The 12,966-nt window shown below is 46.4% G+C and overlaps 1 protein-coding gene across 25 annotated transcripts in view; it reads left to right on the top strand.

The window, feature by feature from the left end:
• The window catches only part of RBFOX1 (RNA binding fox-1 homolog 1), a 2,180,200-nt gene that overhangs the window by 221,420 nt on the left and 1,945,814 nt on the right, over positions 1 to 12,966 (top strand). For all 25 annotated transcript variants that reach the window (XM_067706699.1, XM_067706702.1, XM_067706687.1 and 22 more), the window contains exon 2: positions 1,672 to 1,710. In XM_067706699.1, the coding sequence (XP_067562800.1) occupies positions 1,672 to 1,710 (39 nt within the window). The remainder of the gene's footprint in view (positions 1 to 1,671; positions 1,711 to 12,966) is intronic.

Below are 12,966 nucleotides of genomic sequence, written 5' to 3'. Positions count from 1 at the left end.
TTATTTCATTCTTTTTTATGGCGGAGTAATATTCCATTGTATAATATTTGCACGCATTTTAAATGTGTGCAAATATTTTGTATTTTACAATAAAGTCTTAAATTTTGTTATTCATTTTTCATTATGTCCTTTTTAACATCCCTCTTTACTTTTTTGTTATTTTATCTTTTACAGTAAAATTACCCTACAGCCAATTAGTTTTGCAGCAAAAATATTTGTGGAGAAAATGTTTATGGCAAAAAGGCTTGTGGCAAAGATGCTTTGGGCAAAGATGCTGGTCTAGGCTATTAACAGCTCTTGACACTGGGGCCTTTGCTGAGTGGTGGCCGTGAACCAGGTGTGTGGTATCTCATTTAATCCCCACGACCACCCGGTGAAGTAGGAGGGGAGCCTGGAGCTCAGCCTGGGATGGATGGGCGGTAACGGTGGAACGTTGTCTTCTCAGGTGGCCTGGTCTCCTGTGCCCAAGACCTTGGGCAGCAAAGCAGAGCAACGTCCCATCTCTTTGTCTTTAAGGTACTGGCTTGGTTAAGCTCCCCGCAGCTTGTTGGGCCTGGAGCCCTGGCTGGGACTAGCGAGTTCCAGGGCATTTTCTTTGGTTCAGCAGAGTCCTGGAAAGGGGTTCTCTTTTTTCTCTGCCTTGGAGTCCGAGGTGCTGTGGGAGGCCACAGGCATGTGATGAAGGGGCTCAATCTGAGCTTTGGGCAAGGAAAAGGGGAGCTTGTGGTGTCTTCTTTCCCTTTGGGTGGGAAACCATCTCGACCAATAGGAAATATGGTGGAAGTGCGAGCAGAGGGTGGAGAGAGAGAGGAAGGAAGAGAAGGTTTACTTGGCTTGGATAGTGATGTCCCAGGCCCGGGGGCCACCTGGCCCTGGGATTTGCATTTCACGAAGTGTCTGTGCAACTCACCTTTTCCCTTTCGTCTCAGCCGGGGCCCTTCCCGTGCTGGGAGCTGGCTCGGCATTCTGAGAACAAGGGGAGCATGTGCGTGGGTCAGTCCACAGCGTGGGGGCTCTTTGGGCCTACTGAGTAGGGTGTGGCTTTTGGTTCTGTGAAAGTGTGCTTAAAATCTTCTGGTGGCTTCCGAACTTGCTTAGAGAAAACCCAAATTCCATATGTTGACCTTCAAGGCTAGTCATGATCTGGCCCTTGCTTGCCTCCCTGATGTCTGACTATCCCGATACTCCAAACTTCCTGCTTCCTGGCCCTTGTCCACTCGTGCCTGCCCCAGGGCCTTTGTAACTGCTGTTTCTACACTGAGAATACCTACTCCAGATATGTCTGGCTCTTTCTTGTCATTCAACTCTCAACCCTCCCCAACATAAAGTAGCACCTGTCATTCTCCATCCCACAACCCATTTTGTTATCATCATTGGACTTATTACTATCTGACATTATCTTCATTTATGGTTATTTATTATCTTATTTGCTACGTCCTTCCTCCTCTCTGCCACCCAGTGGCAGGGACTCGTCGTCTGTTTATTGCTAGAAACACAGAGCCTACAATAGCACCTCGCTTGTGTTAGGCACCCCATCAACATTTTCGGAATAAATGAATCAAATATTTCTTTCCAAGGAGCATAGTTATTTTGTCTAAGAGAAAAACAAAGGAAAAACAATTGTTTCAATGCGAAACTCAACATTTCTTGTCTTTGTATTTTTTTATGCAGGATCTACTGTCCCTGCCATACAGCCTGGTCGAGGGTGAGGTAAGTACTCATTTTGTCCTGATTTAGGATTTTTGTTAAGTCTGATGGAAATGAAGGAGGTAAAAAAGTCTCATTCTCCCTATTACTGTGCAAACCCAGCCCAGCCATGCAGTGGGCATGCTAAGGAGAAGGGTGGGAATTGCCAGTGCTCATAGCCTATAGTTTTCTTAACCTCCCCTCCCAGTTGGAGGGGCTCCTGGACATAACTGGCACAAACCTGTTACCAGGCATGGCCGTCCAATCCCATGCCCAAGGCAGACATCTGTAATCAACCATAGCACAATTCAACCCTTACAGAGAACAGTTATTACTGATTGATCAGGGAAAGCTGGTGAGATGAAACTTATTCACACTTTTGATGTATGAGCTCTAGATGGGTGGTTAGGTGGCTTCTCATTAGGAATGATGAGAGTGGTTGTGAGGATGGGAATCAAGCCCTTCCCTCTATTTCATCATTCATCTGAAGGCAAATAAAGGAAGCCCACATCTTCCGGCATCATGCCACATTTTTATTAGCATTGGAGCCACCAGAGTTTGGCCATGTAAGAATATAATTGAACCAAATGGATCTATACCTTGGGGCAAAACATTTTTTTTTTATTGATTCCAACTCTACATTATTATTGTTGCTTAATGAGGAACTAATGTAATTTCTAATGAAGCCGCATGGCCCTCAGATAGACAAAGTAAGGTTTTATTTCCCTTGTGATGCTGTATGCTCTCTTCAATTAAAACCGGGAAGGAAAATTAATACAAATGTAAGAATTTTTTTTTTCTAAGATTAGTGTCAAGATGGCAGCTTTTTATTAAACATGTAAATTTCCTGTGTGATGGGATTGGAGAGACGTGTGGCTGGCCCTTGAGTGGACTGGAGATGGTTTAAGTGGTGAAGGAGGCTTCACGGAGAGTCTGAATCTGTGGTCTCTGTCATTTGAGGGGTGATTAGAGTGGGCTCTGTGCTCCACAGCCCCCTCCCCTCCTCCCAGCGTCTGTCCCCTGGAGCCGTACTCCCCAGGCTCCTGCTGTTGGCTGCCAGTTATTGGTAGAAGAATTTGAGGAACTGTGGGGTTTTTTGGGAAGTAATTTATTGATGTGAAATTCACATAACATAATAGTAGCCGTTTTAAAGTGAACAATTTAGTGGCATTTGGTATATTCACAGTGTTGTGCACCCACTGCCTCTAAACATGTTCATCACCCCAAAAGGTAACCCCATTAGCACTCACTTCCCACTCCCCCTCCTCCCAGCCCTAAGCAACCACTAATGTGCTTTCTCTCTCTCTGGATTTGCCTGTTCTGGACACTTCATATAAATGGAACCAACAATGTGTGGCCACTTGTGACTGGTTTCTTTCACTGAGCATAATGTTTATGAGATTCGTCTACGTGGTAGCTGTGTCAGTACTTCACTCCTTTTTTAAAAAAATTATTATTTATTTTATTTATTTTTGGCTGCATTGGGTCTTAGTTGTGGCATGCAAGATCTTTCGTTGCGGCATGTGGGCTTCTCTCTACTTGTGGCTTGCAGCCTCCAGGGCATGTGGGCCCTGTAGTTTGCGGCACGTGGGCTCTCTAGTTGAGGCTCGTGAGCTCAGTAGCTGTGGCAGGCGGGCTTAGTTGCCCTGCGGCATGTGGGATCTTCGTTCCCTGACCAGCGATCGAACCCACGTCGCCTGCATTGTAAGGCGGATTCTTTACCACTGGACCACCAAGGAAGTCCCTTCACTCCTTTTATGGATGAATAATATTCCATTGTATGGATGGACCCCATTTGTCTATCCATTTGTCTGTTGGTGGATATTTGGGTTGTTTCTACCTTTTGGCTATGGTGAATAGTGCTGATCTGAATATGTGTGTACAAGTATTTGTTTGAACATCTGTTTTCACTTCTTTTGGGTGTATACCTAGCAGTGGATTTACAGGGTCATATAGTAATTCTGTGTTTAACTTTTTGAAGAACTGCAAAACTTCATCTATAACAAGAGGAAAAGGAGTCTCGGCAAGGTCTCTGGTATCTGCTGGGATTTGAAGCCTGGCAGGCTGGCTCCAGGGCCTGTGTTTCCAACCACCATGCTTTCCTGCATTTGGGCGTGTCAGCCCCATTTAGCACGTCCTATTCTGTGCACTGCCCTGGGGAAAGCAGGAGTGCAGGGAAAGTGGAGGGCAGGTAGGCTCCTCTCACCTCGAGGGACCAAATGTATCATTCCTGGCCAGTCTCCCTCATTCCATGTGGCGTCTTGACCTTTAAACTCTGAAGAGTCTGTGCAGTTGCTGGACCAGTTGATTGAGTAGTCACTTGATTTGCTGATAGGTTGTTTGAACTGGTTACTCAATCTCTTTCTCTTTCTCTCAGGGCTGACGAAGTCAACTTGACAAAGTAATAACAATTCATTGGGTATCAGCTGTAAGCTGTGTGACAATACTTGAATTAGTCTCAATCTCCACAACACATAGGCAGACTAGGTCTCATCATCCCTCTTTTCCTACCAGGGTTTGTGGGTAGAAGCCCAGAGAGGTGAAGTAACTTGCCCATAGTCACACAGCTTGTAAGCAGCAGAGCTGAAATTTGAACCCGGGTCTATGCATCTCTGCAGCCTGGATTCTCCCTGCTGTGTCTGCAGGCTTCTCCAGACTCCCCCAGCCATCAACATTTTCCACACTAGTGTGGTGATTTTTTAAAAAACCCATTACAGTTTGGGCTTTCCTGGATCTACACAGTCCCTAGAACATCTTGAGATGCTGGGAACTTCTCAGTCGGTTGTGAGAAAATGAGAATTCCTTTTGGGGGAATGACATTCCACTCTTCTCTCTTCCTAGTAAAACCACTAGGAGGCATATTGCAAAACATGATCTGGCATCTAAGGTCAAGGTGATTGTTTTTTTAACTGACTTTGTATCCTGCGTTCTCAATACTTTGGCAATAACTGGGATGAGGTCTGAATTTGTTGTGTGGAGTTGTTCATCTTTCTACCCCCAGTAGGATGCTGCACAAAACGGCACAGGGAGGCTCTAGGTTCCTAGCATTGCTGGCAGCCCAGGAAGCTGGAGATGGGATGCTTCTCAGGTGAGAGGGAGAAGAGGGTGATACAGGTGACATGGGCAGGTAGGTCCTGTCCCCAGGGAGTCCCTGGCTCCCCAGGCACCAAGCAGTTAAATGCTCTGCCTGGAAAGTAACTTCCCCCAGGCTTCCTCTCCTGAGCATGATAAAGCACAAAGGGGAGCTGGGGCATATTTACACCTGCTCCTTGCACAGGTTTCAATGGCAGTAATTCTCTGACCTTTTAAAATGGATAAATCTCCTTGGCAGTGGCATATTTCTCAAGCTTAGCTCAGAGTGGGGGCCGAGGAACTGGGAGACATGGCCAGGCCAAGGAGAAGATTGATTAGCCCCAAGGGGGTCTGTTCTGGAAACCTGCCACGCCCATGGCTGCACTCACGGTTTGGGTAGAAAAAAGTGTGTTTTTGGCCGGAGTGTGAGTCCTTGCATCACCTCCCAGATGGATGAAAGCAGGCAGGCTGTTTTTCAGATCGCAGTGGATTTATTCCTTTGATCACCTGCCTTCGTCTGCCTCCTCTGTGCGTTCTAGTGGATGCTCTGCTCTCGTGTCTCTGTTGTTCTCCGTCACAGGGAACACTGGGCGAGAATCCTATTATCACGGGTTCTTTAACTCCCTTGCAGCATCACCAGGGAGCATAATAACCTCTATGGTTGGCAGTTCCCTTCCTTCTATCCTCTTTTCCTTCCTCCTCCCTCCAGAGCTTCCGACCAAGAGGTGTGGGAGAACCCGGAGAGAAGGGTCTGGTGTTTCTCATATCTACTGTGTGCTAGATGGACTCCCACAAGAAAGGTCATTAGTAAACCCATTTGCAGGTGGGGAGCCTCACACCCAGAGAGGCAAATAACTGTTCCAGGTCACCTAGCTCCCTGGAGGAGGACAAGGATTAGAATTTGGGTCCGACTGACTATGGTATTTGTTCTTTCTGATGCTGCCTTGAGGACAGGAAGAGGTGGTGTGGACGTTCCAGCAAGTCTCTTTCCCAACGTCCAGGCTCCTCACTTACTTCTCAGGGTGGTGCCTATGCTCCCATCTCACCTCCTTCCATCCTCTGTTTGTAAATTCACGGCACCCTCCCTGTTTGAGAGGCTGGGACTGGCTTCCCAGCGATCATTTCCTAACAGAAGGAATGCTCTTTCCAGCTCAGCAAGTGTCGGTTCATAATTACCAGTGTAATTAGAGCAGGATTTACCATCTGAGCCTCTGTGGATGCTGCAAGCCTGCCGGCATAGGTAGCTCTGGCTTAGAAGGGTGTCTGGTTCCCCAGGGAACCCAAGGTGTCTTCTGGGCCCGGCAGAACCATATGGAACTATCCGCTCAAAGTACCCAGGCAGATCCAGAGGCTTCCCGTGGTTCTAAGAATAATGCCCAGACACCCTGACATGAGCTGGCTGCCAGGCACCTTTCTGACCTTGGAGGCTCTCAGATCCAATGCCGTCTTCTTTCAGGAGCCTCTGATGACTGGCCAAAGAATCAGCGTCTCTCCTGCCCCACACAGGTTCTTTTCTCTTGCTCTGTTTTATCTTCTTCATGGCATTTAGCACTATCTGGAATCATATTCTTTTCCTGTGCTCATGTTTATTTACTCGACTCTCTGTTACTAAAATATAAGCTCTTCAAGAACCACATCTTGCTCACTTGTCTTCACATGTCTTGTTGAATGAAAACCTGAGACCTTTGCTGACACATTATTACTCCTGTTACACTGTCACACCCCATTGTTTATGATCATGCCTCTGTTTTTAATAACTTTGTCCACTTACCTCTTTTCTTTGTGCTTGGAGGAGGTCTGTAAAATTCCTAATAGCAAGCACCTTATTTTTTTATTTCATTGGATCCCCAGCACCTTGTATAGTACCTGGTAGGGAGTAGATTCTCAATGCACTTTGGATGGGTGGGTCAGTGGATGGATGGGTGGGCAGTTGGGTGGATGGATGGGTGGTTGGTTAGGTGGATGGATCAGTGGATGGATGGGTGGTTGGTTAGGTGGATGGATCAGTGGATGGATGGGTGGGTAAATGGGTAGTAGGGTGGGTGGTTGGGTGGGTAGGTGGATGGATGGATGGGTGGGTGGATGGATGGGTGGTTGGTTAGGTGGATGGATCAGTGGATGGATGGGTGGGTAAATGGGTAGTAGGGTGGGTGGTTGGGTGGGTGGGTGAATGGATCGATAAATAGGCACGTCTGGCTAAATTTTCCTGAAATACCCTTTGGACACTTGTAAAGTTGTGCTCTCTATCTGACAAACCTTATTAATTTTACGATAAGGGCCTTGGGTCCTTTTTTAATCTGAGATGGGTTGGTTAGGGTCTCCCAGAGCTACTATATTTCTGTTCGTTTCTCTTGGTACTGGCCACAGTTTGTGTTTTATATATTTTGAGTTCCTGTTCTTTGACTCACAAGGGGGATTTACTGACTAGTACTGGTTATGAAGCTTTTATTAATATACAATGACTATCTTGACCTTGGGTAATGCTTTCTACCTTGGGTTTTTCGAAAATCAGTGTTGCTTTCCATCTGTCTTTGGTTCCCATGGGCCAGAGCACATGCTTTCATTGTTACTCTTTTAAAATTTCCTCTTGGAAATGCAGATATCTCTTGCAAGTAGCCTATAGATAGATCTTGTTTATTCACCCTGTCTGTAGCCTTTTAATTGAGGAGTTCAGCATCAGTATATTTGCCAATATATATGTCTGATCACCTGTCATTTAAAAAGTTATTCCTTAAAAGAACTTTTCTTGCTGTTTCATTTATTTTCTCTCTGCTTGGTGTTGCAGATTCTGTTTGATTTGCTTTTATCTTACCTGCTGATTTGGAAGGTAGGCATTCTACATGTGGTTTGCCTTTCACTTCTTTGAAAAGGATGCTGTAACCCTTGTTTCTCTAATAGTCAGTCAAGAATGAAATGGCATCTTTGAACTCCATCCAGGCAAGATGAGGACATTCAGCTCACCTGCACTTTGCATTTCTCTGCACCTTCTTCTGTGTTCCCAGGAATTGTCACTATAATTGAGACTTCAGAGCCAGCTTAACGCCCATAAGTTGTAATTTTGACATTGTCGTAGTAATAGATAATGCTGGTGGAGGGGTTAATACGTAAGAGGCACTGTGCTAAGCACCAGATATAGAATTTCTCACCTAATCTTCTCAACAACCCAGTGAGGAGCTGTCCTTTGCCTCCACTTTTAGACAGTGAAAGTGAGTCTTTGGTGTTTCGTAACTCGCCAGAGGTCACACATTTGAGTGGGTGGCAGAGCCATTAGTACCTGGCTCTGGCTCTGGCTCTGGCTCTTAACCATGCCTGTCTTGCTCACTGTCAGGGATGACTGCTGCCGGCTGTATGTGGCTTTGGCAATGTATTTATACCCAGCAGCTCCTTGGGGCTCTTACCTGCTCTGTATCCACCCACAGTGCCCCTTCTTGAACTAGACTTACGATATCGACCCCCAACTTCCAGACCAGCAACACCCACATTTTCATGTGTTGAGGAAGCCCCTGGGGGATCTGGTTAAGATGTAGAACCTGATTCAGTAAGTCTGGAGTGAGACCTGAGATCCTGCATTTCTTATAAGCTCCAAGGCGATGCTGCTGCTGCTGGTCCAAGCACCTGCCTGTGACAGCGAGCTTCTAGGTTAATCCAGAATCTCGAATCTCAATTCTGCCTGCTTAATTGGCTTTGTTTTTATTGGTGCTCTAGCTCATTACTCTTTAATGCAGTGGTTAAGCAAATGGCCCCTGAAGACAACTGCCTTGACTCAAATCCCAGCCCAGCTGCTGACTCACTGGGATAACAGTGCCCACATCACTGGGTTGTTGTGGGGTTTAAGCAAAGCAAGATAAATGAAGTGTTTGGAACGGTGTCTGGCACATGGTGAGGGCAAGGTACACGCTTGGTATTATCATTTGCTCCGTCGAAGGCCTTCAGTCTATCACAATACAAACCTTTCGCTACCTCCCTCCTCTCTTCCTCCTCCCCACTCCCACAGCTCCTTTCCCAGACTATGGGATTTGTGCAGACCCTGTCCATAACCTCCAGATTCTTCCTGTTTTCTCTACATGAATCATTTCAAGATGGCTGGAGGCTCACCTCTTCCATGCAGCCCTCCTGGTTAATCTTTCTCAGTCCAGTCCTCCCAGGTAGTCTTATGAAAATGTCTTCCTCTCCATCTAGCCGCAAGAATTCATATTGAATTCTTTGTAACGGATGTTTTCATGGATATGGATTTGGAAAATATACTTTGACAAGCTAATTTAGAGTGGGTGGCAAGACCCCTGGGGGTGATCTGAGTAAGAACAGAGCGCTACTATTCTTCCTGAGTGAGCTGTATAAGCTTAGCTTCAGAAGGGAATTGGTTAGGATAATAGAGGCTTAGAGACCACTGGGCGGGAAGAGCAATGGAAGAAGAAGTGAAAAGAGAACAAAGCAACTGCGGTTTGGAGGAAAACTATGGGGAAAGATCAGAGATTTTTGAAGGGAATTGTCAGGAAGCTCTGCACTGTTAATGTGCAGCATTTTCCCCTTCCCACCACCTCATGAATGTTCAGCAACATGTCCATTTCCGGTTAGTGTTCTGTGGCATTGGCTTTGGGGGATGGTGATGAAGTGCTAGGTATGGTCTCAAGCAGACATGGCAGGGGTCAAGTTGACAAGTTGGCCGCCATCTACATTGGTAGCTCATCTACACTGAGGTGGGACTCAGGTGTTAGTACCTTTGAAACCTTCCAATGTACAGCCATGGTTGGGGACCACTAACTTCAAGCAATGTACCCCACATTCGTTGTGTAGGGCATTCATAGTGTTAAGTGCCCAGAGAAGTTTTCTAAAAAGGTGGTAGTCATGTTACTGTGGTTGTCTAAGTTTGGGGAAAAAAGCTAATTTGGTTTCTTCACTGCAGGGCTTGTTAGCACCTTTACTATGCTTATAATATGCTGTGACCATACAACCTTTTTGGGGAATATCTTTTAGCATGTGGGTATTTGATGCCTGCTTATCTGTGGTCCCCAGAGCCCATTTAAGGAGAACTGAAAAATTCCCCTGGATGCCTTTACTGTGGTGGATTTGATGATGATGATGGTGCTGGTGAAGGAGGTAGTGATTTTGATAATGACCGTCTCACCACCAAGTAAAGACCCAAAGAATGAAGAGGGAAATGCTCAACCCCCCTCCTGGAGACAGGCTGCCTTCCCTACCAGGTGGCCTGGACGGTCACTTCCAATTTGGGAACTGGTCTTACTTTGCATAAGTGGTTGAATTAATTGCACTGGCTGTTTCTCTTAATCTACAAGATGCTCAGTAGGGATGGGACACCTAAAGGAGTTAGTTCTGATTTTCTCTAGATTGTTTTTGATCTCCAGTCACTGCCTTGTTGCTCTCTCTAATCACAAGCTCCATATCGAGGAGCTGGGGTACATATGGTACCTAACTCTCCCCTCTTATGATGGGCTTGTACTTCAGGATGGATTCCTTATGGCTACTTCTCTTGTGGGTGCTTCACAGCTTTCTGATTGCAGAAAGGTCTCCCTAGAGATGCAGAGTTGCAAAACAATGTGTCTTGTCCCTGAAGGGAATTTCTGGCATAGGCCCTATTGTTCTTCCCCAGCCATTAGTATGAAGCTTTCCGTCAACTCAGGCAGAAGGGATGTGATGGAAAGATCAGCTCACCCATCCCAAATGTAGGTCCTCTTGCTTCTCACTGCACATCCTGGTGGCCAGCCTGGCTCCCCCACTTTTAGGCGACCACTTCTTTTTGCTTCAGCAGCTCAGTAGGGAGGGAGTAAGGAATTCACAACCCACAGAACTGCAGCTCTGCATCCCTGTCTCCCTTGGAGGCGCAGGTGACGGAAGAGGCAGCCAAACATTCCCGATTACACAGCCAAATGTTACTTCCTCCCTGGAGGCTCAGCTTGGTGAGCAAATTCCAGAGCCTTGGTGTTTTTCATCCCAATTTAGGCTAGACTAGCAAAGGGGGTTTGATTTCTAAAAGTGGGACAGTCTTCACACTGTCCAATCTGAGTGGACCAACAGAAAGAGGGAAGGCTGTGAGCATTTACGGGGCTGCGTGCTGCTGGCAGTAGTGTTCCCAGTGTGCCTTCCAGTAATGGGTAATAAATGTTCAGTTATTTAACCTGGAATCAGAGCTGCAGCATTATCGATTACCTGGAACATCTCAAGCTCTAGACAGCGAAAGCCCCTTGCATGAAGAAGTATATCTGTAGAACATCACTGAGAATTAAAGTTAAACAGACATGCATAAAACATACACAAGGTAATTCTCATTGGCCTCACGAGTGCAGGATTAGAAGTGCTCGTGAACTCTGAGGTGCCAGCTCAAGACTCAGAGGTGCAAAAGGATGGATGGATGGATAGCATCAGTTTCTCTCTCCAGATCCACCCACTGCTCTTCTCTACCCTCTTTGTGACCTGGGAGCCTTCCCTGTATAGATCACAGTACCAGGCTCCCTTGCCCACTGGCTTCTGGTTGGGTTTGGGCAATAGGGAGCCATGCAGGTTATGGGAGGAAGAGGAGAGGGCAGGGCATTTACAGACCCTGCTTCCTCCCATGGGCTGCTGCATTCCTAAACAAGACAGCAGGCAAGCTTCTCTGTATTCAGGCTCAGAGATGGTGGCAGAGCCTGAAATCCCACTGTTACTAGCCCCAGAACACTGCATTATCTCTTGTGGTTGCCCTAACCCCATCCCCACCTTTACAAATAGTCCCTTTATTAAATTCCTCTCAAATTATCCTAATTCGAGTGTACCATCTGTTCCCTCCTGGAACCCGGGCTCATACAATGGGCAAGATGTGGCTTATTCCACTACGTATAAATGGAGTCACAGTTTAAATGCCATCTTCTTCAGAGAGACCTCCCTGACCCCCATTCTTCTCTGTTACAGCATCTGTTTGATTTCCTTTATGGCACTTGTCACATCTTGGTGCTGTCATTAGATTGGCTTGTTGGCGTGTTTGTTGCTCATCTCCTTCCCTAACACAAGGACTTTAAGCACAGAGAAGTTAAGTGACTTGTCCAAGGCCACACAGCTAGGAGAGGGTAGAGATGCAATTTGAACTCAGGACTCTGATTCCAAAGGCCCCCCTTCCAGAGCCATGCCCAGAGGCCGAGCTGCAGGTCGGGTAGTTCCATTTCCTTAGAACCACTCCACCCCTGTTACCTTTACTCACGGACAGAGAAGGTTGGGTTTCCTGAAACAGTCTATGAGCCTGAAGTTGCCTCCTCTTGCCCTCTAGCCATTTTGCCCAGAAGCAGAGTCAGAGACTGGTCCTCAACGTCCTGGTCCCTTCCCTTCCTCTGTTTCCCTCTCCCTCTCCTCCAGCTCAGTCACCAGGAACTTGAACCTTGTCCACAAGCCCTTCTTTCTCCAGTCAAGAGGTGGTTTCCATGCACAGGTCTGTTGCATGTTGGGGCTGCTCAGATGCTCAGGTGACAGGGTCCTCCCCAGAGATGGGAGCTGTCTCAGATTCACAGAGTGACTTGTGATCTGGTTTCCTTTCAAGGGAGAAACACAAAAGAAATCCCCACTGTGCTCTGCAGAATTGCTAATGGTGTGTATTGAAGCATTTGACCACAGGTTGAAGCCCATGAGGGATTTTCTCCTAATCTCCCTCAGAGGTTCTAAGGAGGTGAGATAAAAACACATGCATACCTGTTTACACATCTAGAAACACCTCACCCATCTATACATCATACATAGATTTAAAAAAACAATACCTACAGCTTTGTTTCTCCAAAGTACAAGTATACAGGAAGAAAACAAAAAATATTCTGTGATCCCATCACCTAGATAACTCCTGCTGACATTATAAATGCACTTGGTTAGACAATTCACGGGGGACAGAAAGGTACAAAATGCCTTATCCCCTGGCCCCCCAGCCCAGCCTGTCCTACTTCCCACTGGCTTTCTGAATTCCTTCTAGAAAGATCATCTAAGGCTATGCTAGTGTGTGTGTGAATGTGTATAGCAGCACTTTGGTATTCAACGCTGATACCAAAGTGGTCACACAGAATACACTCTTTTGTGACTTGATTTTTTTTTCTTGTATCTTGGAGCTCATTCTATATCAGCACAATCAGTTCTTTTTTTTTAAATATTTATTTATTTGTCTGCTCTGTGTCTTTAGTAGCTGCATGTGAACTCTTTAGTTGTGGCATGCAGGCGGGATCTAGTTCCCCGACCAGGGAT

Source organism: Pseudorca crassidens, chromosome 15 (assembly GCF_039906515.1).
Source record: "Pseudorca crassidens isolate mPseCra1 chromosome 15, mPseCra1.hap1, whole genome shotgun sequence".
Taxonomy (NCBI): domain Eukaryota; kingdom Metazoa; phylum Chordata; class Mammalia; order Artiodactyla; family Delphinidae; genus Pseudorca; species Pseudorca crassidens.
This window is presented reverse-complemented; position numbering and strand designations above follow the sequence as displayed.